At 45.9% G+C, this 25,940-nt stretch overlaps 1 protein-coding gene across 1 annotated transcript; it reads right to left on the minus strand.

Annotated features, from left to right (window-relative positions):
* Positions 1-8,916: 8,916 nt before the first annotated feature.
* LOC128420371 (phospholipase A2 inhibitor NAI-like) lies at positions 8,917-23,638 on the minus strand. The gene is made up of 5 exons (XM_053401971.1): positions 23,587-23,638; positions 22,101-22,223; positions 18,350-18,502; positions 9,950-10,096; positions 8,917-9,074 (listed from the first exon to the last, which is right to left on the minus strand). The coding sequence occupies exons 1-5, from the start codon at positions 23,636-23,638 to the stop codon at positions 8,917-8,919; spliced, it is 633 nt and encodes a 210-aa protein (XP_053257946.1).
* Between the last annotated feature and the right edge of the window lie 2,302 nt (positions 23,639-25,940).

The following is a 25,940-nucleotide window of genomic DNA, read 5'->3' on the forward strand; positions in this document are numbered from 1 at the left end:
GAACTCCCCGCCCCGATCAGTAAACAGACACCCAATACGTTTACCGTGAGCATTCTCCAACCAAGCACAGAATGCCTTGAACCTAGGAAATGCTTGCGATTTCTGCTCGAGCATAAACACATGAATGTACCTGGAAAAAGAATCAATTAGAACCATGAAGTACCTTGCTCCTCCCAAAGAGGGCGCAAGAGGCCCAACCAGGTCTGCGTGCACTAGCTGGTAGGGTTTGGAAGCCTGCCTGCTAGACTCCTTGCCTTTTGGAGCAACCTTCACCTTGTTCTCTGCACAAGATACACATTTCATGTGAAATTTACAGGGTTTGATGTTCAAACCTTCAACCAACCCAGGCATCTTGGCTAGCGCTTGCCAAGACAGGTGAGCAAATCTTCGATGTGCATCATGAATCCATCCTGCATGAAGAACCTTGTTAGTTTGTGCAACACAACAAGAATCAACATCAGATATAACAGCATTGTCATCATAAGTTAGACAGAACAAACCATCCATCAACTTTGCATGCAAAATGTCCTCTTTGCCTTTTCTGATGACACAGACAGTCCTCTTGAAGGAAACCTCAAAACCACGCCCAGTCAGCTGTGGGACACTAAGCAAATTGTCCGCAGCTCCTGGAACAAAAAATACATCTCTGATGGTAGTATGCAGACTTGCAAGTTTCACAGTCCCAACTCCTGCAATTTGCAAAGTCCTTCCATCAGCCAGGTGGATCTCTCCATCTTGAGGTGTGAAGGAGATAAACAGATGGCGGTCCTTCGCAAGATGGCGACTGGCCCCAGAGTCAACAATAAACCTGGCCTTAGCTTTTAGAGCAGGTGTGCTGGCAAACATAACCTTGTTTTCCACCAGCGTGGGCTTTTGCAGCTTGCCCCCCTGCTCCTGGCCATCAGACGTGCCTTTAGCCTTTGGTGAAGCTGTGCCAGTGAACAAAGCCTTGTTTTTCCCTGGCCTTCCACTCCCCTTCTGCTTCGGGCCATCTGCAGGCTTTTTCCTTTGTTTACATCTGGCCTTCCGGCCTCTGCAAAGGCTCTGACCTTGGTTCTCACGAGAAACAGAGCTCTCAGCTGCCGACTCCTTGGCTCCCCCTGGAGGCTGGAATGCTGCCTGGGATGACGTGGCAGTCTGCTCCCCCTGCAGCTTGCAATCAGTGCCCTCAGCATCCCTGCATTCACTCGCATTCTGGGAAACAGCCAGGACCTCCGATGCATTCAAAACCTGGGCTGGAATGATTGGCAGGTGGGCTTTTTTCAAAGCATCCCACATGTCACATGCCGTGAGATTTCCAGCAAGCATTTTTATTTCCTCCAGAGAGACGGATAAGACTATTATGTCCATGGCCCTCGAATGCTGGGCCTCCCATTTCTCTGTCCGAGGAACTGGAGTGGCTTCAGACACAGTATGCCAGACTCCAAACTGACGCAGCAAACTCTCACACCATTTTGCCCAGGTCTGATAATTGTGCCGATTTAACTTTGGGCACTCAGTGGCCTCCGAAGCATGGAAATCCTCCATTCCAGCTTTTTGCTTGAGCCGTGCGTCTTTATGCCTTCAAAGACGGCTTATCTCGGCAGCACATAAATCACGATGCCTCTGGCTCGGCTCCCAGGCCAATTAGACCAGCCGGACTTCAAAGACTTATGCCGGCATGCAGAAAAGCCTCTGCTTTCGCTTTTCCAACACATACCTCAGCAGTCTGTCGCTGTCTTACTCTCCTGCAAGTGCCGTGAATCTGGGCCCAAAACCTGTTGTTGGGATACTGCCAGGGAGATAAAGTCCATCTGAGCCCCAAGCTCGGTGCCGGACGATCCATCGACCTCCCGTAGTCACGCAGTATCAGCAATTTAGCGACACGAAGCCTCAGGCTTGTGCACACTCTATCAGCAGAATTCACACAGCAAAAGTTGCACAGCAGGACAGCATATTTACAGTTTATTCAGCATAGGTCAGAACAAAAGAAGACATGACCATCTGCTCCGACTGCTCAGGCAAACAGCAGAAAACGAAAGGAACAGACAACATAAACATCCTGTGAGACAGGAAATACGCAGACTCTGTGACTCACAAAGCCTGCTCCCTTTTAAGGTGGAACGGAAATATCCCAACAAATTGGTCCACTTGCTCTTTAAAATAAGTTGGTTGGAGTTAAGAGAGTCCCATGGACTGCAAAAAGATCAAACCTATCCATTCTGAAGAAATCAGCCCTGAGTGCTCACTGGAAGGACAGATCGTGAAGCTGAGGCTCCAATACTTTGGCCACCTCATGAGAAGAGAAGACTCCCTGGAAAAGACCCTGATGCTGGGAAAGATTTAGGGCAGAAGGAGAAGGGGACAACAGAGGATGAGATGGTTGGACAGTGTTCTCGAAGCTACCAGCATGAGTTTGACCAAACTGTGGGAGGCAGTGGATGACAGGAGTGCCTGGGGTGCTCTGGTCCAGGGGGTCACAAAGAGTCAGACACGACTAAACAGCAACAGAGTTAAGAGCAGGTGGGGGGGATTGTGGAGAGAGGCTCAGAACTCACAGGGTTAAGAAGTTCTGAGTGACGTCTCACATTTTGAGGCGTGGTTTAGAACACTGAGGGGAGTGGTTTCCTGTGTTCTCTCAGTGTGTGTGTTTGCTCCGTCGAGAGAGCAGCAGCCATGAGTGCATTGTCACCAGGCAGGAGATTTATAGCTGTTGTGTTTTGCTAAGGAATAAAGACTTTAAAGATAAGGAGACTGCTGCGTTTCAGCCTGAGTTATTACCACATGAACGACGTTCCTGCTTCTGTTCCGCTGTATTTACGTGCTGCTGGAGTCAGAGGTCTTTGGGGGAAGATCAGAGTCGCGCAGAGAAGTGTGCCGGACCCCCCGGACTGGCTCAGGTTTCGGAAGAGGTTATGGCCCATCAGCAATTAAGATAAGCAACGTTCGTGCGTGTGGGGGAAGCCGGCTGAGGAGAAGACTGCAGCCAAAGGCCAGCTGATGAGACGCTGGGAAGAAAGACTGCAGTCAGAGTCGGCTGAGGAGCAGCCAAAGGCCAGCTAAGGAGGCTGGAACCAGTTGGAGTTGTGCCCAGAAGGGAGCTCACTGGGAGGATCTGATCTGCTGGACCGGGAGGTGCTACTGTACCATAAGTAGGCCGGGCCCCGGGGCAAGATGGCAGACAGCCAGAAATCGTCAATCCCTTTTGATAAGGTGGACGGGAGCAAGCCCTGGGTCGGAGAGTGGCAGGCACTGAAGAAAGCAGTGGGAGCCAGGCCAGAGGGGGCTGAGAGTTGCTCTGAGGAGGCACCAAGCCCAAGAGGGGCTGAGGGACGCCCAAGAGGCCCAGAGGGGGCTGGGACTGTGTTGGGGAGCTGTTGGAATGCACCAACACATGAGCTGCGTGCTGGAGAGTGGCTGAGAGAAGAGAAGAACTTTGCACCAGAGAGTGGGGGTGCAGGCCATTCCAAGGGTCTTGAGAGTGCCCAGGCTGTTTGGCAGGAGCTGGAGGGGGTTTGCAGAGAAACCACAGCAGAAGCCAAAGGCCATTTCCCCAACAGCAGGAAAGCTTCAAGCAGTGCTGCTGGAAAGGTTGGGGGGGGCAGAGAAGACCAAAGGCAAGTTTGCAAAGTTTTCCACTCGGCGTTGTTTTGTTTGTGCTTCTTCTGAACACCTGCGTCGCAGCTGCCCACAGAGAGCAAGGGAGACAGGGCAGGATGTGTCCAAGGTTGCTTCCCATGGGAACCAGCCGGGTTTCCATGGCAACAAGTCCTGCAGGGGATGCAGGCATGGGAAAGCGCTTACGCTACGTGCTCCAGAGAGGGGAGGAAACGCTTATCAGCTGTCTGCGTCTATGGCAGTGTTGGGCAACAACACCTGCAGCGAAGGCCCCAAGGTCGGGGGCAGCAGGAAGTCGGTTGCTAAGGCAACAAAGAAAGTCAACTCCAGAGGGGGGAGAGTACTACGTTGGGTTGTGGACTCGGCTGCTAATGCCCATTTGGTCACAGCGCCACCTGATGGACAAATGTGGAACTGCAAGGCTGTTTCAACTGGGAAAACAGTTAAATTTGCTACTGGTTCACAGGGACATGTGACTCATTTTGCTAACCTGTTTGTCTCTTTCTTACAGGCTGAACTGAAGGTCTATTTCGTACCTGAGATAAAACATTGCCTGTTATCTGTACCTTGCCTTTTACAGGAGGGATATTCAGTGAGTTTTGAGAAAAATGTTTGTACAATTTCCAGAGGGGGGAAACAGCTAATAAGTGTTGAGAAGAATCAGAACAACCTCTTTGTTCTGGAAACACCTCTGGAGGGTGAGGGGAATACTGGGAAAGCCACTGATCACACTCATGTGTCGTGTGCTTGCGTGTGGCACAAGAGAATGTCACATGGGTCCTGTGAGGACATTCAGATGTTATCAGAGTGCACCAAAGGGTGCCGGGTAAAAGAATGTGGTCAACCTTTGAATTGCAGAGCTTGCAGAAAAGCAAGGAACAAGGGATTTAATCATCCCAGGGTGGAGAGAGTAACCACAAAGCCTTTTGAGCTTGTGCATGCAGACCTTTTTGATATGCCACAGCCAAGTCTGGGCAAGGCCAAGGTTCTGATGGTGCTGACAGATGATTTTACGCGGAACGCATGGGCGTACACGCTGAGAACTAAGGAGGAGGCAACACAACTTATCAAAGATTGGGTTGCTGAGGTGGAACTAAGGTTCTCCACCAAGGTGCAGGGGTTCAAGTGTGACCGAGGTTCAGAGGTCACTGGGTCTGCTCTAAAGGGTTTCTTTCGCCAGAGGGGGATACGTCACAAGGTGACTTCTCCTCAGGACAGTGGCGTGGCAGAGCTTAGGAGTAAAGCTCTGGTTCAAGCATCAGAGATTCTACTGGATGACTCTGGTTTGCCTCAAAGTTTTTGGGGGGAGGCGGTAAAAACAGCCAATTTCACGATGAACAGGTGCTACAATTCAGTGGTAGGTGACACCCCGTATTTCCTGCTTCATCGGCAGAAGCCGCTTGTGCATTTCTTTCGCACTTTTGGTAGCAGAGCCATGGTGCCTGTACCAAAGTTTCTGCAGCAGGAGGGTGGCCCAAGGTACCAGGAAATGATCTTCTGTGGGTATGAGCCTGCAACAAAAGGGTGGAGATTCGCATATCCAGAAGGTGATCAGACCAAGCTTCTGGTCAGTAAACAGGCTGAGTTCTTTGAGCAGGATGGTTGGGCAAGGCGCACAGCGAGCTCTGACGTTCACTCAGATTGTCTGTCTGACTCTGAGGAGGAAGGAGAGCCAGAGCCTGAACCTGCTGGTGGAGACCGGGTCCCGGAACAGAGTAGGGCGTCTCCACAGGTTGTTAAGAGAGTGTCCAAGAGTGAGCCCTCATCTCCTGTGCGCATAATGGAGAAAGCTCACAGACGTGTCAAGTCAGAGGGGGAATCTTCTGATGAGGAAGACGCACTTGCTGGCCCCAGTGGGTCGGAAGGAGCACCCCAGTTTGTGCCCAGGCGGTCATCGCGGGCTACAAAGGGAATTCCACCTGAGAGGTTTCAGGTCACAAATGCGTGGGTTGGTTTCGCACAGTGGGAACCTGAGATTTGTGAGGAAGTTCAACAGGTGCCTAACAATGATGCCAGGAAGGGGCGGAAGGCAATGGGAAAGGTGTTGAACACTCAGAAGTCCTCTCAAAATATGATTCGAGAGGGGGTGTGGAGAGAGGCTCAGAACTCACAGGGTTAAGAAGTTCTGAGTGACGTCTCACATTTTGAGGCGTGGTTTAGAACACTGAGGGGAGTGGTTTCCTGTGTTCTCTCAGTGTGTGTGTTTGCTCCGTCGAGAGAGCAGCAGCCATGAGTGCATTGTCACCAGGCAGGAGATTTATAGCTGTTGTGTTTTGCTAAGGAATAAAGACTTTAAAGATAAGGAGACTGCTGCGTTTCAGCCTGAGTTATTACCACACGAACGACGTTCCTGCTTCTGTTCCGCTGTGTTTACGTGCTGCTGGAGTCAGAGGTCTTTGGGGGAAGATCAGAGTCGCGCAGAGAAGTGTGCCGGACCCCCCGGACTGGCTCAGGTTTTGGAAGAGTTCTGTGTCCAGAGGAGCTTGCAGATTTAAGGGAATATATTTTACTGGGGTTGGATATACACAAGCCCAGCTCCATGTCCTTTGCTTTTGTTTCACTTGTGATGCTGATGAAAGTCAAAGACAGTGTGAATGATGTGGATTTGGCATTTGGACAATGCGAGAGGGAGAGTGGCAGCATCACAGATGTCCTGGGAGAGTTTTCTTGGTGCAATGTTAGTATTATGTATATGTTTGTGTGATATATAATGTTGCTATATAATTTACTGTCAGCTTAGATTCTTCACATTGTTTCTTCTAAGAAGAATGGGACTCCCAGATGTTGGTAATCACAATGGAGAGGGTGGGGAGAGGGACATTGGGTTCATGTCATCTTCCTTCACCATCTTCTTCTTCATTTTATAAGAGTTAATTATTATATGGTGATGTATCGATGTTATTTAACTCTAAAGAGCTTAGATCGAATATAAAGTATAAGAATGTACCAAAAAAATGTTGGAAATTTAAGAATTGCAAGGGGTCATTCTGTCACATGTGGTAGACCTGTAGGAAGGCTAAGGTCTTTTGGGGCATGATATATAATGGGGAGGGGGGGAATCAAACTGACTTTTCCAAGAGTCCAGAACCCTTCTGGCAGGGGATATTGCTCAGCAAAATTCCAAAGTCTGTTTATGTATGCAGCTGTATTCATGTATGCAGGTACAGTGGCAAAGGATCTTTATGCTCAGAGGTGGAAAGTTGTGAGAATACCCTGAAAGGAAGAATGAATGGTGAAAGCCTTAGAATTGTATTTTAATATTCTGCTGGAAGCTACCCAGAGTGGCTGGGGAAACCCAGCCAAATGGACGGGGTATAAATAATATATTTATTATTAAATTATTATTATTATTATAATTTGCAGAGATGGCAAAGGTAAAGGAGGAGAGGCTGCTACAACTGAGGCTCTTCCCCACATAATGCATTGCATCTGAGGGGCAAGCAGAGGGCAAGGCCTCCCTGGGCGGCATGGAGGGGGGAGTGCAAAGAGTCTAGATTTCCCTTCTCCCCCAAAAATCTTTTATGTTTGTGTCTAATCTTGCCACTTTCAAAAAATTATTTATTGGTGCATTCTTTTCTTTTTGTAAATGTACCAAACATAAAATAAAATAAAACTGGGATTATGGGGTATTTTCAGGTCAGTGTAGGATATACATGCTGTGTCCTGTTTGTGATGTGGCTGTGGAACTTCCCATTCTTCTGACAGAAAATGTTGTGGGGAGGGGTCATGTGGGGACCAAAATGGGGTGTTTGTCAGTTGTGTGGAGTGAGAAATGTCCATGTTTTCATCTGAGGAATTTTGGAGGGTGTGCAGTGGCTCTTGAACATCAACATGAAGCTGTTGGGAAGAGTCAATTGGAGTTTTGGAGTGAAACTCTGGATTGGTGCCTGGATGCCATGGAGTGAAACTCTGGATTGGTGCCTGGATGCCAACAAACTGAGCTTGAACCTTATAAAACTGGAGGCCTTATGAATGAGTGATTTCTGGGTCTTGAAGATAGGTCAATTGCTTGGCAGCCTGGACACAGGTGTTCATGCACTGGTAACTTCAAGACTTGATTATGGCAGCATGCAGTGGGGCTGTCTTTGTATCAGGTCCAGAAGCTGCAGCTAGTGCAGAACACAAGAGCCAGAGTGCTCATAGCAGCAGGCTACTGGCCATGTGTCCGTCTGTTGCTGAGACAGTGGCACTGGTTGCCAATTTTCTTCCAGGTCACATTCAAGGTGCTTATGTTTATTTCCACAGATACCTGAGCAATGTGAGCCCAAAGTGCCTTGAGGAGTGCACAAACCCTTATGCTACACCTCAAGCAGTGAGATCCTTTGAGTGGGGCAATTCTTGTACCTCCCTACACATCTGAGGTTTAGTCAGCCTTCAATTTATAGGAAGCCTTTAGTGCAACAGGACAGAGAAAAGCTTTTATTCCTTTTTCATAACACTAGAATTTGTGGGCAGCCAATGGCAGTGAATGTTGGAAGATCTGAGAAAGATGGAAGAAAGTGCTGCTTGAAATAGCAGATAGTTAAACTCTAGAATTTGCTCTCAGGAAGTAAAGATGGGCAGCAACGTGGATGTGTTTGATTGAGGATTAGAAGAAAATAATGGAGGATAAGGCTAACAATGGTTACTAACCAAGTTGGCCATGTTCTTCCTCAAGTGTTGGAGACTGTATTCCTCTGAATGTCAGGAATCACAAGCGCGCGCGGGGGGGGGGAATGTCTGGTGTTGCTGTCCAGTCCTGCTTTGAGGCTTTGCACAGGCATCTTGCTGGCCATTTCGACAACAGGGTTCTGGAACAGCTGGACTGGTTCAGCAGGCTGATGCAAGCAGTGCCAGTTGAAGCTTGTGGGAAATCTAACATTAGCACAAATCTTGATTGCCTCAAAGTGGAAAGGGATGCTTTGGTGGGGGTTACGGAGCATGGCTGCTGTGGTGAAACGGGATGCACTACTCCTGACAACAAGGGAGCCCAAAGTGGACACAATAAAATCTGACATGGAAGGCTGGCCAGGGATTTCAAACCTGAAATCTAGCTCCCATCCCCAAGCACTATTATTTCCCCCAACAAATGTTCCATTTGGATAAATGACACAACACACATTATTTGCTATATATATTTATTTTGGACATGATTCAATGACTTCATTTGCACATGAAAGTCAAATACAGCCTGTCTGTCAAATACAGGAGGAGCTTCTAGACTTCTGGAAAGAAAGCCTGGGTGTCCTCAGGCTGAGACCTCCCCTGCTTCAACCACTAGGTCACCAATTTCCATAAATGGTGGGCTTTTCTGGGCGGTGGAGGTTTGCCTTCCCTCAGCTACAGCTCATTGGCATCGTCTTCCATTGCTTCAGTGCACTCTGCTTGAGTGACCTCAACTCCTAATGATTCAAGACCAGTCTCCATCATCCCCTCACCGTAGTCACACATACTAGCTGTTGCACAGCCTCGGACAGCACCTATCATGGTGCTTCCCCCTGTTGGAAAAAAAAACATACATACCCTCTCCCTCAAACAGAACGGTGGGGAATTTTTTTCAGACCAAGAGCCTTTTTCCAGTCTGGGTGACCTTCTGGGAGGTCCACATGCCAATGGAAACATATGTAAAATTCACCTTTACACGGCAGGCTATTTTCTAGATACATTCAAACCCCCCTCTTTGTCCTCCCTCCAGGTAACCAAGAGTTCAGGGGCAACAATCCAGCCAGGCCAAAGCATACAGGTAGGGCATGAAGTGGGGCTTGCGAAGGGTGTGGCTTAGGGATAGGAGGTGTGGCTAAGGAGGATCTGAAGGGCCAGAGAGAGAGTCCTAGAGCCTTTGACCCCTGGGCCTGTGGGTCTCCATCCTGCCCCCCCAATGTAAAGTGCCATTTTAAGATGTATTTTTATTTAACAAAATCTATAAATCGCTTGATTGCTGTAAAACCTGCTGGGGGTTTACAAGAAATACTTACATTAGCAATAAAAGCAGTTAAAACCATTAAAACATTTAAAACTCAATCGAATGAACAGCAAAAGGGAATAGAGCATGTCCCTATCTGAATAGGCTTTTAAGGTGTTGCTGGGGAAAAAATGGAATAAACTGGCGCAGGGTTCCAGGCAAGAACCCCAGAAATCACTAGCCCTTCCCTGTATTCTCCTCCTCCCATCTCCTTGCACACACATCCCTCCTCCTTGGGCTCCTGCCCATCCCAGACAGTCTGTGAGGGCAACGTGGGTCTCCTAATAACTTTCAGCACCCTTAATAAACAAAGTATCCTAGCGTCTTTTAGCAGAAGCCATGACTGCCCAAAGTAGCATGATACTTCCTTAAAGATGGGGCCCTAGCTGCACTCCATTATACAAGACTCACCGAACTTCATGCGACCCCCAGCGTAGAAGCATTGATCCTCCTCATTTCTGCAGCTAATGGTCTTCCAGCCGTCACACTCGTCTGATATGGTGGAGAAGCAACTCGGGCACTTCAGCCCATTGGGCTCCCTCGTCTCATACTCAGGCACTGGAAAACAATCACCACACCAACATTGCATTTAGTCAATGTATTGCTTTTGCATATGCAAACCACAACTTGCTGTATTTGATGGGTGGGAATTGTACTCCTCCTTCAAAGAGTGATGCCTACCACCTTCCAGCACTTCTCCAAGTGGAGTGCTTCAGCCATGCTCCATTCATCCAGGACTACATTAAGGCATGGTGCAAGAGATTTCTGATTGGGGCCACATTCACAGCATACATTTCAAGCACAGGGATACCACTTTAAGCAATTGGCAGCCATAGATGCACACAAATGATGATAAAATTCTACAAAATGGCCCTCTTCCCGAGAGGGGGAAAGAGAAAGAAAGCTCTTAATAGATTTATCCTTAAAAAAATCACTTCTGGGAAAACATCTGCTTAGTTTTGGTAAAATAATGATTTCACCTAAGAAAAAATGGTAGCTAATAAGAACTATTGTGTGGGGTTTGTTTGTTAATCCAAAGCTCTGTCAGGGGAATAGGAATTTCCCAATTAACTCTCAGCACCCTTAAAAAACTACCACTACCAGAATTCTTGGTCCTAGTGTTGTTATAGTGTTTACAAGAAAAGCTTACACTAGGGTGTTGGGAATGCTAAGGTGAACCACAAAATGGTGCCTCCTCCCACCAAGAAGGGAGGGGTGAGTGAAGGTCTACATCAGGAACAAGGGAATGTGAACATCTACATCAGGAACAAGGGTGGGAGGAGACCAGAGTTCAAATCTGTACTTGAGCCACAACACTTGCTGTTTGACCTGTGGCCAGACACTGCCCCTTAGCCTGACTTATTTCACACGGGTGTTTGAGGCTAAAATGGAGAGCAGGAGAGCCAGACATGCCACCTCAAGCTCTTTTGACAAAGAGTAGGGATGTAAATATCAGAAGCTGCTGCAGGAGAGGGACTGTGAGTAACATCACACAAGGAATGTTTCTAGGACTAAGGTAAAACTGTGAAGCTCCCTTGTAATTTTTGCTCATGAATGCTGCGTGTTGTTCAAGTAATCTTGTTGTTGATACATGGTTTTTGGTTTTGTTCTATGTGCAGTTTTTCTTTTACTATGCTGTTATTAAATAATGCAGATATCCTCTTAGAAAGCACTGTTCTGTTGGCGAAGGCAGGAGCCCATGTTGCAGATGTTTGTAGAAGGCCTGACCAATCCAGAGGTATCATACTGCCTTATCACTCACTGGATCACCACCTTGTTGTGGTGAGTGGGTTTGCACATTCCTATGACCCGTGTGAGCGAAGCCATCAGGTATCCTGTACTCCTAACAGGGTCACCCAAGGCGGTAAGGTCAAAGGGAAGGAGCTAGACAAAGAATGATCCAAAAAGTCCTCAACGGCAGAACAGGCGGATGATAACAAGCGGTATATTACAATGGCTGTGAAGGTGGATAAGGGCTGCAGCAGATAGGAATCTACCGGTTCATTGTGACTACTCATGCCATCGGAACAGAGCCCTACTGCGAAGATTGTGCCTTGGTCAGCATGCACTGATCTACACACATAAAACAAATTCACGTACTGGTGTCTTCCAAAAACCCATCCCAAACTCAAACCCCAAAAGTCCCCTGGCGATCGGCAAATGGTAATGGGGCAGGATCATGAAATCTGGAAGCCCCTAGTCATGAACCAGCACATGGGCGGTAGATACATATTCAGTCACTCTGACCCAAGGAATGAGGCAGTTGAGCAGCTCGGCAGCTGTATCCATGACTGAGCAGCCCTTTTTAGGATCCACTCTGCTCACCCTGGAAAGGGGGAGGGGCTAGAAAAGGTGCCCTAAACATAGTCTGCCTCCCCTTTCCCCTGACTGGATGACCGCGCCCAGTGGGGTCACCACCTAGCGGTTGTAAAACACAATTGAATTTTGGAACATGGAATATACAGACTTTGTCAGATAACACAGATAGCAAGCGTTCTGAATGCAGAACTGCCATCATTGCAAGAGAGCTGCAATGTTTTAACATCAATATTGCAGTGCTTCAAGAGACTTAAAGAGCAGGCGAGGGACAACTGAAGGAAGAAAAAGGAGACTATACCTTCTTCTGGAAAGGTCTATCTGAACAAGAACTTCGGATAAATGAGGTAGGCTTCGCTACAAAAAACGATCTTGTGAAGCTCCTGTCAGAAGTCCCTACCGGCATTAATGAGTGATTCTCAACCCTTCGAAAAAGCACACCAAAAAAACCCAGGCTACTCTTATAAGTGCTTATGCACCAACACTGGATGCTGATGAAGACATTAAAGATTTTTTTTACTCTCAGCTGGATACCGCTCTATCAGAGATGCCTAAGGAAGATAAACTCATCTTCCTGGGTGATTTTAATGCTGGAGTTGGGCGAGATTTCGATCGGTGGCCTGGGACTATTGGAAAAGAAGGAATTGGCAACGCCAACCAGAACTGAATCTTACTTTTGACGATATGTGCAGCGCACAACCTTGTTACTACCAACACACTCTTTTGACAGAAAAATAAATTTAAAACTCCCTGGAGGCATCCTCGGTCAAACCACTGGCACCTCTTAGACCAGGGGTGAGCAACCTTTTTCAGCCATGGGCTGGTCCACCATCCCTCAGACCATGTGGTGGGTCAGACTATATTTTGAAAAAAAATATGAACGAATTCCTATGCCCCACAAATAACCCAGAGATACATTTTAAATAAAGGCATACATTCTGCCTTTACACCAGGCAGGCCCCACAAATAAACCAGAGATACACTTTAAAGAAAAGGACACATTCTACTCATGTAAAAACACGCTGATTCCTGGACCGTTCATGGGCCGGATTGAGGTGATTGGGCCACATCCGGCCCATGGTCCTTAGGTTGCCTGCCCCTGTCTTAGACTATGTTATTGTCTGTGCTAAAGATCACCGTGATCTGCTCCTTACCAGAGCTATGACTAGTGCCGCGACTGCTGGACAGATCACTGACTAATATGCTCCACAATGGCTATCAATATTATACCTTAACGCAGGCTTCAAGGAAGGAAAAAAGGCGCAAAATGAACACCCAAGCCCTTCAAGATCCCGTTAAGTGGGATTGCTTCCAAATGACTCTTAAGGGCCATCTGCTTTCAGAATTCCCTGATAACATTGAGAAACACTGGACCAAGCTAAAAATATCCATTATTGCAGCCTGTGAACAAAGCCACAAAGACCATCTATGGGCCAATAATGTGTACAGCTATTAACCATATGAAAAACAAAAAAACCCAGCAGACCTGAGGGGATACGTGCCAAAGTCTTCAAAGTGGGTGGAATTGAACTTACACAACAACTTCACAACCTCATCAAAAAAATCTGGGAGAGAGAAGAGATCCCAGCAGACTTTAGGGATGCCAAAATTATCTCTTTTTTTAAAAAAAAGGTGACAGAACTGATTGCGGAAACTATCGAGGCACCTCTCTATTAGCTGCAGGTGGCAAAATTCTTGCAAGGATCTTAGCAAACCATCTCTTTGTTAGTTTGCAAGCCCCCTCCAGAGAGGCTGGCCCCTCACACTGTCCTCGGAGCTTGCTTACCGGTAACCTCCTCCTAGCAGGGAAAGGAGACAAGTCAGAAACGTCTATTTACATCCTTTTATTTCTGACTTTACAGCACTATAGAAAAACACGTCCTTTCAGTTCAGTACTTCTAGCAAGTCTGACAAACTTCCTGTACATACACAAATGGAAGGTCTCAAATTACACTCTTCACAGAGCTCTGGGAAGCCTGTGAACTTCCGGGTAGCTTCTTTCCCACAGCTAGCCACATCTTGTGATGTCAACAAGCTGGCTGTCGGCAGCTGCGATGTTCTCATATACTGACATCCTCCCCCATATAAATCATCATTAGCTGCGGACAAAGCTTGGTCCAGAGAAGAAAACAAACAGTTGTTATACATATAACAATCCCCTGTTGTTTCAGTTCCACCCTTGGAACTACCCGCCACTGGTGCTAGAGGACCAATTACATCAGCATACACTCGCTGAAAAACTTTATTAATCTTTGTTGCCTTTTTATCCTTGTCTCCGTCCAATATACCTGCAAGAGAAAGCATTTTAGATTCACATGCTGTGCACATTTTATAATCATTTTCATCAAAAGTTAACAGATACAGTCCGTCTTTCTCTCTGGCAGAAAGATATAGCTCTCCATCTTTGTAGATTTTGCAGCTTTCCTCATCATAGGACAATACCAGTTTCTTCTTAGTGATTTGAGATACACTCAAAAGATTGTACTTTAAATCAGGAACAAAATATACATTGTTTATTGTCAAGTTCAGGCTTTCTAAGTACACAGTCCCGATCCCGGTAGCTTCCATTTCCTGACCGTTGGCCAGTTTCACAGTGAAGTGTTGCTTCTCAAATGTAGAAAACAATTCCCGGCGTGATGCCATGTGTTGCGTGCAACCTGTGTCTATAACCAATGCGTTTTCCACCAATGATGTGGCTTTTAGCGACATCAAAGCCATAGCTGGTTTTGCCTGGGACTTGGCTTGACCTTTGCTTGAAGCCTGAGGCTTTACAGAGCTCCCTCTAGCTCCTTTCTCTTGACGTGGTGTCTCCAGACGAACAGCGTTCAGAGCTACAGCTTTCTCCTCTGTAGCAATAGTAGTGGGGATGCTTGATTTCCGAGCTTCACTCCCCCCATCAGCAACAGCCATTGCAGCAAAAACAGGATCATCAACAGCAACAGCAGCATCAGTTCCTTCACTCCCCCTTTTGGGGTCAAAGCTGTTCCCAGCTTTCGATGAGCTTTCAAGAATCTGGCCAGCTTCATCTTGGCTCTCCCCCTTTGGTGCAACCAACTCTCGGTCCTTGCTTCCCACCCCAGCTTCACAAGCTTTCCGGAGGGATTCCCAAGCGACCCTTGGTTCTTCAGCACCCTTTAGGACTGGCACAAGATAAGCTTCCACATTTTCAGCCAAAATTCCGAGCACACGCTGCTTCAATTCACTTTGAACTGCAGCCTTCTCCCCCTGTGCTTGTTTGTATAGCAACAGGCTGTGGGGTTTGGACTAAGTCCTATAACTGCTCTCCCACCAGCAGGTATTCCATTGCAAAACACCATTCTTCCCAGTTTTGCCCACTCAGTTTCTGAGAGAACAGAGCCATCATAATTCCAAGCTTCAGCTTTCAGCAACAAGCTGGAAAATCCAAAAGTCTATTGGGCTGTTTACAGCTGCTGTATCCTACAAGCTGCAAGCTCCTTATCAGCAAGCTGCGCTCAGCTTGGAAAGCCCCTTCCAACAGTTTGTCGCTGGAAAAACCCAGCCTTGCTTTCAATTCGGCTTGCTTCTCTGTTGCTTTTTGAAGCTAACCAGCTCACAAATTAGCTCAAAAGTACTCACGATTCCATCTCCAAGCAACGGCAGTTCTTATCAGCTCTGGAATGCGAAGTATGTGGCCTCTTCTCTGCTCTGTTTTTCCAAAACAGGAGCCTTTCTCAGTGAACCGAAGAAGTTTTCAATTCGCGTTCACTATCCAGCCATAAATCAGCAATCGCAGAGGTCCGTGGATCGTTGCTTATCAGCAAAAACGTCTCCCACCTGGTGCTCCAGCCGTCTTTAGCAGTGCTTCACAGTCTCAACCATCGGCCGTGCTACCACTTGTTGATGCAACCATCGGGCTCTGCTACCACTTGTTAGTTTACAAGCCCCCTCCAGAGAGGCTGGCCCCTCACACTGTCCTCAAAGCTTGCTTACCGGTAACCTCCTCTGGCTGACTTCCCAGACAGACCAGGCAGATTTAGATAGGCGACATTTTCCCAGCGTGGGTAAATGCACACCCCCTCCTCCTGTTTCCCTAGCAGGGAAAGGAGACAAGTCAGAAACGTCTATTTAAATCCTTTTATTTCTGACTTTACAGCACTATAGAAAAACACGTCCTTTCAGTTCAGTTCTTCTAGCAAGTCTGACAAACTTCCTGTACATGCGCAAACGGAAGGTCTCAAATTACACTCTTCACAGAGCTCTGAGAAGTGTATGAACTTCTGGGTAGCTTCTTTCCCACAGCTAGCCGCATCTTGTGATGTCAACAAGCTGGCTGTCTGCAGCTGTGATGTTCTCATATACTGACACTCTTAACAATATCAGAGGTGACCCTTCCTGAATCCCAAAATGGTTTTCTGCCTTCTAGGGGGACAGTGGACATGATTTTCACCGCTCAACAGCTTCAAGAAAAATGCAGAGAGCAAAACCAACCTGGGTATATGTCGTTTTTTGACCTAAGGCTTTCAAAACTGTAAATTGTAATGCCCTGTGGACTGTCCTTCTGAGAACTGGCTGCCCAGATAAATTTGTAAACATCATCCTACTCCTCCATGATAATATGACAGCAACAATCGCAGATAACAATGGCTCTCAAAATGAACCATTCATAGTGGGATCAGGTGTTAAACAGGGTTGTGTTATTGCCCCAACTCTATTCATTATTTTCATTTCTAATGTCCTCCACTTTGTCAAATGGAAACTCCCCACCGGAGTAGAAATCATATATTTAACAGATGGAAAGTTCTGTCGCGAATTCCTCACAGCGCTTTAAGCAGAATGCTCAGAGTCCCAGGTTCTTTAGTGCAGTATTTATTATTGTGAGCTAAGTATATAAAGTTTGGCCTGTCACTCAACATCCAAAAAAAACAAAGTACTGCACCAACAAGTACAAAATAACCCCTCTGCAGCTCCACAAATCCAACTCAATGGTGTAACGTTGGAAAATGTCAATCACTACTCCTACCTAGGCAGTTATCTTTCCACAAGAGCTAACATTTATGCCAAAATCCAGCATCCCTGAGCTCTGCGACTGCAGCTTTCTGTCGATTGAAGTGCAGAGTGTTTGAGGACCGGGACATTCATAGGGAAACCAAAATGCTTGTTTACAAAGCTATTGTACTAACAACCTTACTGTATGCTTGTGAAACATGCACCACTTATAAACACCATCTCTAACTCCTCGAAAGATTTCATCAATGGTGTCTCTGAAAATTTTTCCACATCACTTGGGAAGACAGGCAAACTAATATCAGTGTACTGGAAGAAGCAAATATCACCAGTGTTGAAGCAATGATTCTTCAACATCATCTTCGCTGGACTGGTCGTGTTGTGCAGATGCCTGATGAACTTAAAAATGGAAAGCGTAATGCTGGTGGTCAGCAAAAGAGGTTTAAAGACTGTCTCAAGGCAAATCTTTTAAAATGAAGTATAAACACTGACAACTGGGAAACCCTGGCCTGCGATCGCTTCAATTGGAGAACAGCCTTTACCAAAGGTGTCATGGGCTTTGAAGACACTCAAACTCAGGATGTAAGGGAGAAATGTGCTAAGAGGAAGGCATGCTTGGATATCCACACCATGATCAACGCCTGCCCAGAAACCAATGTCCCCACTGTGGAAGGACGTGTGGTTCCAGAATTGGCCTCCACAGTCACTTATGGACTCATTGTTAAAACCGTGTTTATGAAAGACAATCTTACTTGGCTACGAGTGATCGCCAAAGAAGAAGAAGAATCATACTGCCTTACCAGTCGCACTGCCTGGTGTGCTGTTATTCCTATCTCTACAAATGCAAATGCATCAAAGAAAGTGGGTTGGTCTAGGTTTGGGGGCTAGAACTCTGGGAAACCAATGAGCCAGTGACGTGTAGTGGTTAGAGGGTTGGACTAGAATCTAGGAGACCAGGGTTCAAATTCCACTGTAGCCATGACACTTGCTGAGTGGCCTGGGGCCAGGAACCATTTCTCAGTTTAACCTATTTAACTGGATATTTTGAGGCTAAAATGGTGAGCGGGAGCTCAAGCTTTTTGGAGGAAAGCATAGGATGTAAATACCAGAAGCTGCTGTAGGAGAGTAACTGTGAGTAACATTATGGGAGGGGTGTTTCTAGGACTAAGGTAAAACTGTGATGCTCCCTTGTAATTTTTGCTAATAGATGCTGTATGTTGTTCAGGTAATCTTTGTATTGGGATTTTGGGTTTTGTTCTATTATTTCCCGCCAGCCCCATACTATGGCTCCAATGCTTCCCTGCTGGTTCCCTCTGTCAGTGGCTCCTCCCTGTCCCACCAGTCTGAATCAGGTTTGAAATCTTCTTTCCTAGTGTCACCCTCAGGCACCTCCTGGAGTGTCTGGCTGCCACCACTCCTCCTTGTCTAGCCAGTCCCTGACATCAGGATACTGCCAACTTGTTTGTCTTTCTTTGACCTCTCTCATTACTTGAGTTTTGTGAGACCAGCTTTCCTGATAGTGATACTTACTTTCAGGAGGTCCGCTGTTGCACATATCTGTCTTGCAGCAGGAGATCTTGCTCTGGATGTACATTGATGACATTATGGAGGCACTGGAATAGTCTGCATCACACAACTCTGTATCGATGCAGGACTTGAGAACCATTGCTGACCCCAAATGTGCTATAAAATAAAGAATTAGAAAAGGAAATAACTAGACCTGGAGATAGGGCTGGCCCACCTATGAGGAAAGGGTTGATGATCACCTTATGTTTGCTGATTCACAGGGGCAGGAGATCTGACCATTAAGAAAAGCATCGCCTGATGCTGCTGCCTTTGAAGCTGTGGTGTGATCCTTGGAGGCAAGATCTGCCACCTCCTCATCAGTTCCTCTCCCCCATTTGAGGAACCCCATGTGGGCCCAGCCTTGGCTGGGTAGGGCGGGGTATTAATAATAATAATAATAATAATAATAATAACAATAATAATAATTATGTCCCTGTTTTTCGTGGCAGGGACCTTGGACCTCATTCGTTTTTCTTTTTAAATATAATGTTTGTTAAAATTTCTTTTTTCCTTTATAACAACCAAACTCTTCATCACATATTGTTGTTGTTTAGTCGTTTAGTCGTGTCCGACTCTTCGTGACCCCATAGACCAGAGCACACCAGGCACTCCTGTCTTCCACTGCCTCCCGCAGTTTGGTCAAGCTCATGCTGGTAGCTTCGAGAACACTGTCCAACCATCTTCTCCTCTGTCGTCCCCTTCTCCTTGTGCCCTCCATCTTTCCCAACATCAGGGTCTTTTCCAGGGAGTCTTCTCTTCTCATGAGGTGGCCAAAGTATTGGAGCCTCAGCTTCAGGATCTGTCCTTCCAGTGAGCACTCAGGGCTGATTTCCTTAAGAATGGAGAGTTTTGATCTTCTTGCAGTCCATGGGACTCTCAAGAGTCTCCTCCAGCACCATAACACAACACCATTACATATATCTTTGCTCAAATTGAGCTTTGACTTCCTCCCGTCCCCCTCCCTGACTTCCATATGCAATCACTTTTATCTTCACATTTCTAAATCATCCTATTTACCTTATCTCCATACTTAGAAGACTTACTTCTATTATTTATAAACAGGTATCAAATCATAACCTGTCCTTTTCAAACAGTTCGTTGCGCTGGTTTCAGATTCCCCCCGTCAGTCTCACCAGCACGGCATATTCAATCATCTTTGTTTGGCATTTTTCCAATGTTGGAAGTTCCAGCTGCTTCCATTTCTGGGCTAAAAGTATCCTTTCTGCCATGGTAGCATACATAAATATATTTATGTCTTTTTTGGGGGAATTTCTTCACCTATGATCGCTAATAAAAAAGCCTCTGTTTTTTTTACTAAAAGTATTTTATATATCATATCCCAGTAGACTTTAATCTTAGGACACATCCACCACATTTGAAAGAAATTCCCTTCCTTCTCCTTACAGTTCCAAAATACCTTATCTTGAGTTCTATACATTTTAGCAAATGCCACCTCGGAGCTCCTTTCTGAGGCTCCCTCCGCCTCTCTGGTGCCCATGCAGGCACACTGCCTCTTTCCTTGCACCCTACGTATCCCTTGCAGGGCTGCCTGCACTGCCTGGCTGCCTTTGACTGGCAGAGTGGGCTCCGTCTTTCCTCCTGTGCTGAAAAAGGAAGCCAGGTGGCAGCCAAGTCTGCTCTGCACTCCACCCAGGCTCTTGCAGCTGGGGAGGGGGAGCACCTGAGCCACTGCCCCACTACTGGCTCATTTGGGGTTTCCGCAGAACTGCTTGGCTGAGGCAAGGGCAGCAATGTGCTCTTAGCCCAAGCAGTTTAAGGAAGGAGGGAGGAATAACCTTCCTAAGCCTTGTCATGCAGCTTGTTTCTCCCACTGCCGGTATGAGAGACTCAGTGTGCTGGGTGCTGGGGGCAGAAGTACTCAGGATAGGCGGGGTTTCCCCCACTGATTTACTGCTGAGTGAAGCTGTCATCACGGTCTGCCCCTCATACCGATCCTGGGGCGATATATCAATAAATCGCCCAGGCCTAATCTTCAGTCACCCTTTCTTCCCGGTCTGCGGGGTGGGGAACATTTCATGGTTTGACTCAGGTATCCAATTGTGTTGAGCAGGCCCTGCTTGGAGCAGAAAGAGAGCTCTCCAGTTTTATGTATTTGTTGAATGTGAGTCAGGAATGGAGAACCTTTGGCTGTCCAGAGGTTTCTACCACCCTTCTCCTTATTGAGTGGGACCAGTTCAGGAGGTTTCATGGGAAGGAATTCATCAATGAAATAAGTTTTGTGGTTGACGAGAGTGGATATAAATAAATTTTAAAAATCAAAATAATCAGATTTTTAAATTTAAATCAGAATTTTTTTATTTAAATCAGATTTTTTAAATTTAAATTGGTTTTTTAAAAATGCTTTTGGAGGATCCCCCCCCTAAAGATAGTTTTCTATTTAAGTTACATTACAGTCCAAAGACTATCCTCATCAGGAAATAAGGATTTGTTTTAAGCTTTTCATGTGTTATAACTCCCTCTAAGGTTTTTTCTAAAAAAATAATTTAATCACATCAGTTAACAAACATGGATACATATGCTATAATGTTATTGTTTTAGTTAAATAAATTGTTTAAATTGTTATTAATGAAATGATTATTTTTCTCCTTCCAATAAAGTATAGCAGAAATGAAGTCCAAATATAAACAGTTAATTTAATAAACCTCATTTTTTTTTATAATTATCTGTCAATGTTTTTCTAATAGTATAACCAAATCAGTAAATTTTGATATAAATTTAAAAACTACTCTGAAAATTTATTATTCCAAAAACGAAACCTTCATCTAGTTGTAAATATTAAGATTATACCAGCAAGAATGAGTCTTTCTGTAAAAAAATGTTTTAAATCAAGTTTTACTGAATAGTGATTTAAAGCAAATCCTCCCTGTAAGTGGACCAATGAGAGTCGATGGTGGAGCTCATAAAGGGAGCATGTACCACAGACAATTAGGAAGGGGCAATATGTCACTATCAGTATCTCTTGGTTTCTTATTTGAAGTTCATTTCTCCACATTTTCATATCAGTTTCCAACTCCCCCCACCCCCCATCAACATTTAGTGTGAATGTTATTTTCACTCTTAGGCCCTATCTGCAGGGTCATACTGATTTAAGTAGTCATGGTTTCCCCCATGGGGGTGGGGGGATGTTTGTTGACCATATTGGCTGTGAATCCTGGCGGACTAGCTCTCTGCCTTGCAGGTCATTTTTCACTTGGCCTGGGAGATGGGAACCTGATAGACTGACTCCAACTAAAAAAGCTAAGGCTGCTGAACCCACACTTGGGTTGGGGTATTGTTTGGCTTCTATTGTTGCTGTTACTGACTATTGTTTGGCTTCTTTTCTATCTTTATTTTTAGCTCTTCTTATGTATTAGGTGACTGTTGCTTCATTTGTTGTAGGTTCCTATATGCACACTTTACGCTCCTAGTATTTGCATTTGTCTACTGTTTACATGGCTCAACAACTGAATTGCAAAAATGGGAGAAGGGCAGATTCTGAAGGATGGCTTTGTTTTGCTCTGCCAGTTGAGTAAACGCACCTTTAAATATGAACTGACTTGAATTTCTTCACTGCTCCTACAGGCAATGCAGAACCTAGAACACTACTTCATGAAAAGTCATGTTCCGTGGCTTGTGGCTAAGATATGGCCTTCGAAAGTGAGTCTGGGGGTTTACGTTTTGGTGATCAAAGAGGCTGAAAGTTCTTCTCACTTACACACTTTGCCAACTGCAAGGGCAGACATGCAGGACTGATCACTGGACTCGTCACACTCCTCAGTGGTGGCATTTTTGCAATCTTTTCCTTCATTCCAACAAGACTCACATGTCAGAGATGCCACTGCAGACAGGGGAAAATGGGTTTAGAAAAAAACTTTATTAACTGTAGGAGGAATAGGTCTGCGTCACGGTACATGAACGCAACACTTTCTGCTACAAACTCCATCTTACGAGAGCCAGTAAAGGCCACCGATTTAGATAGCTTCAAAAGCGGACTAGATAAATACATGTTTACCATCCTCAATTGATATATTTTTTCTGCAACATTGGAGGCACTATTTGAATACTAGTTTCTGCAAACTAGTATATATTCCTTCTGTAGTTCTTAAACTCTGTGAATGGGGGTGGGCCTTGCATAGACCAGAGAATGATCGTCCAAGATGGCTCCTGCAGTCTGAGGGAGAGGACGAGTAGAGAAGGTGTGGGGTAACCTTTAACTCTCCCGAGGTTGTTGTACTACAGCTCCCATCAGCACCAGCAAACATGACAGACTCTGGTAAGCACATCTGGTACTCCTGGAACCTGACTCCACTCAGAGATTGGGGTCCTGTGTAACACCAGCAAACTAAAAGATTGCATGGGGTGGGGGCAGGATAATTCAGCTCTGAAATATGAGAAAATTTGTGCCTATACATTGTCTCCTATCCTATCATAAGTTTCTACAAATGTAAGCAACTTACTCTTTGCTTTAAATCAGGCATGGCCAAAGTCCATTTCAGGGGCCCACTGGTCTGTTTAATCCGGCCCCTGTGGCAGTTTATTTTCCTGTGGTATAATCCTGAAAAAACCTCAACAACTTCAGTCCTAAAAAATGCTCAACAACTTTGTTTGGCCCTTTGGTCAGCCCCCACGGCTTTTCTCTTCATCAAATCTGGCCCTCTTTGAAAAAAGTTTGGACACCACTGCTTTAAATTTAAGCTAGGACTCTGGTTTATTGAAGAGTGAACTACTGCCTCTTTTGCTCCCCCAGTGTACTTGGGGATGCCATACCTCTGTATGTATTTGGTAAAATAAAGATTTAATATTGAGAACAAAGTTTCAGGAAGAAGGGGCAGAATTTGAGTGGACGATGAGGCAAGCAAACAGGAAAGAAGTTCAAGAAACATACTCTTTGTTGTAGATCAAACCTAGGATTCTGGTTTACCCAAGAGTGGGCAACTGCCCCCATTGTTCCCCCAATGGACTTGGAGATACTGCACCTCTCAGTATGGATTTGGTTAAATAAAAGCAAATATAAATATTGGGAACAAACTATCCTGATTGAAGATCCCTTGTAGCTTGACCATATGCTTTATTCCTCTCTCTTTCAAAGGAAGCACAAGTCCTTCTTCCTTTCTTCTCCTGCTTTAATGGCTGACACCCCCCCCCACTTAATTCCTTCCTGGAAACATGATGAACAGCACAGCAGCTGTGGTTCTGCTCACCTGGATTCAGAAGGGTCAAGAGGAGGCAGGAGATCAGGAGTATCTTCATCATTCTAGAGAGCTGAAGAGCCACGAAGGAGTTTGAGAACAGCACTGGGCCAAGCAAGGAACTGATGCATGACAAGGCTTAATTTGAGGGATTTATAGAAGATTGCAAGAATCACTTTGACAGCACCCAGGAACAATGGGTTCAGGACAGTGTCACAATTTTTTAGAATTCTAATCATGCTATACCATAATGTAAAGCACAATGTTGAAAACCAATTGAATTTCTTCCCCCTTCCAATAACTCCAGGGACACGTCCCTCCTAATCTGTTCCAGTGTCAATTTCACCATCCTGGATGTGGGGAAACGAGTCCCATCAGGTTACAGCACTGAAATTGGATTAGGTTTCTGGAAGCCAAGGCATTTTCTCTGACAGCATGAACTTTTTTGAAAGGGGGACAAATGTCTGTCCACAGTTTCCCTTGTGGTACAGTAATAAAATGCACGGTGACTCGGATCCCCTCACTCCCATTAAATGCAGTTGCATTTGGGGTAAATCAATCTCTTCCCCCTTCCAACAGCTCCAAGGACATGCCCCCCTTTAATCTGTGGCACCCTCAATTTCACCACCCAGGAAGTGAAGCCCCATCAGGTGACACCAGAACTCAAAGCTCAGCAGTGAAATTGGATTAGATTTCCAGAAGTCATAGAATCATAGAATCATAGAATCATAGAGTTGGAAGAGACCACAAGGGCCATCGAGTCCAACCCCCTGCCAAGCAGGAAACACCATCAGAGCACTCCTGACATATGGTTGTCAAGCCTCTGCTTAAAGACCTCCAAAGAAGGAGACTCCACCACACTCCTTGGCAGCAAATTCCACTGTCGAACAGCTCTTACTGTCAGGAAGTTCTTCCTAATGTTTAGGTGGAATCTTCTTTCTTGTAGTTTGGATCCATTGCTCCGTGTCCGCTTCTCTGGAGCAGCAGAAAACAACCTTTCTCCCTCCTCTATGTGACATCCTTTTATATATTTGAACATGGCTATCATATCACCCCTTAGCCTCCTCTTCTCCAGGCTAAACATGCCCAGCTCCCTTAGCCGTTCCTCATAAGGCATCGTTTCCAGGCCTTTGACCATTTTGGTTGCTCTCCTCTGGACACGTTCCAGTTTGTCAGTGTCCTTCTTGAACTGTGGTGCCCAGAACTGGACACAGTACTCCAGGTGAGGTCTGACCAGAGCAGAATACAGTGGCACTATTACTTCCCTTGATCTAGATGCTATACTCCTATTGATGCAGCCCAGGCAAGTCCAGGCAATTTTGCCAGATATCTCTGATAGTCAGAATCACAAACTTATTAATTTTTGGTAAAGGGAGACAAGTGTCTGTCCAGTTTCCTTTGTTGTACAGTAATAAAATGCACAGTGACTCATGATCTAGATTTCCTCTGTCCCATTAAATGCACTTGTTTGGGGTACAGAATTGGTCCACTTGCTCTTTAAAATAAGTTGGTTAGAGTTAAGAGAGTCCCATGGACTGCAAAAGGATCAAACCTAACCATTCTGAAGAAATCAGCCCTGAGTGCTCACTGGAAGGACAGATCGTGAAGCTGAGGCTCCAATACTTTGGCCACCTCACGAGAAGAGAAGACTCCCTGGAAAAGACCCTGATGCTGGGAAAGGTTGAGGGCACAAGAAGAAGAGTATGACAGATGACGAGATGGTTGGACAGTGTTCTCAAAGCTATGAACATGAATTTGAACAAACTGTGGGAGGCAGTGGATGACAGGAGTGCCTGGGGTGCTCTGGTCCAGGGGGTCACGAAGAGTCGGACACGACTAAACAACAACAGAGTTAAGAGCAGGGGTGGGGATTGCAGGTCTGTGTCCAGAGGAGACTGCAGATTTAAGGGACTATCTTTTACTGGGGTTGGATATACACAAGCACAGCTCCATGTCCTTTGCTTTTGTTTCACTTTTGATGCTGATGAAAGTCAAAGACAGTGTGAATGGAGGGGCCACTAGGTGGCACGTTGGAAGATGGCCGACAATAACATCTCTCTGACCCATATGAGGTAATTAAGGGGCTGCTATGGGAAGTAGGCAGCCTTCCCTTCCTCCTAGGATGTAGGAGGAATCTGTCCTGCCAGCGGTGTTCATAATGCACCCCCTGATCCGAGAGATGGGGGTGCCGAACACTTGGCATGAGCCCTCGGTGAAGTCAGCTCTTCCTGACGCCGATTCCAATCAGCGCGTGCTGATTGCTTCAGCTTGGAATTATAATTGGAAAACATGCGATTGGAAATGAAGCTGAAGCACATATATCCAGTAAAGCTCAACAGATAAGGCTGCTGAGTAATGGATCTCTG

Source organism: Podarcis raffonei, chromosome 8, assembly GCF_027172205.1.
Source record: "Podarcis raffonei isolate rPodRaf1 chromosome 8, rPodRaf1.pri, whole genome shotgun sequence".
NCBI classification, from domain to species: Eukaryota; Metazoa; Chordata; class Lepidosauria; order Squamata; family Lacertidae; genus Podarcis; species Podarcis raffonei.

Bases quoted from the DNA above. Each gene is read 5' to 3' on its own strand.
- LOC128420371 (XM_053401971.1), bottom strand. From the start codon at position 23,638: ATGATGAAGATACTCCTGATCTCCTGCCTCCTCTTGACCCTTCTGAAT. The intron at 22,224-23,586 runs GTGAGCAGAACC...CCCTGTCTGCAG, and splicing joins CTTGACCCTTCTGAATCCAG to TGGCATCTCTGACATGTGAG. The intron at 18,503-22,100 runs GTAAGTGAGAAG...TTTATTTTATAG, and splicing joins CCTTGCAGTTGGCAAAGTGT to CACATTTGGGGTCAGCAATG.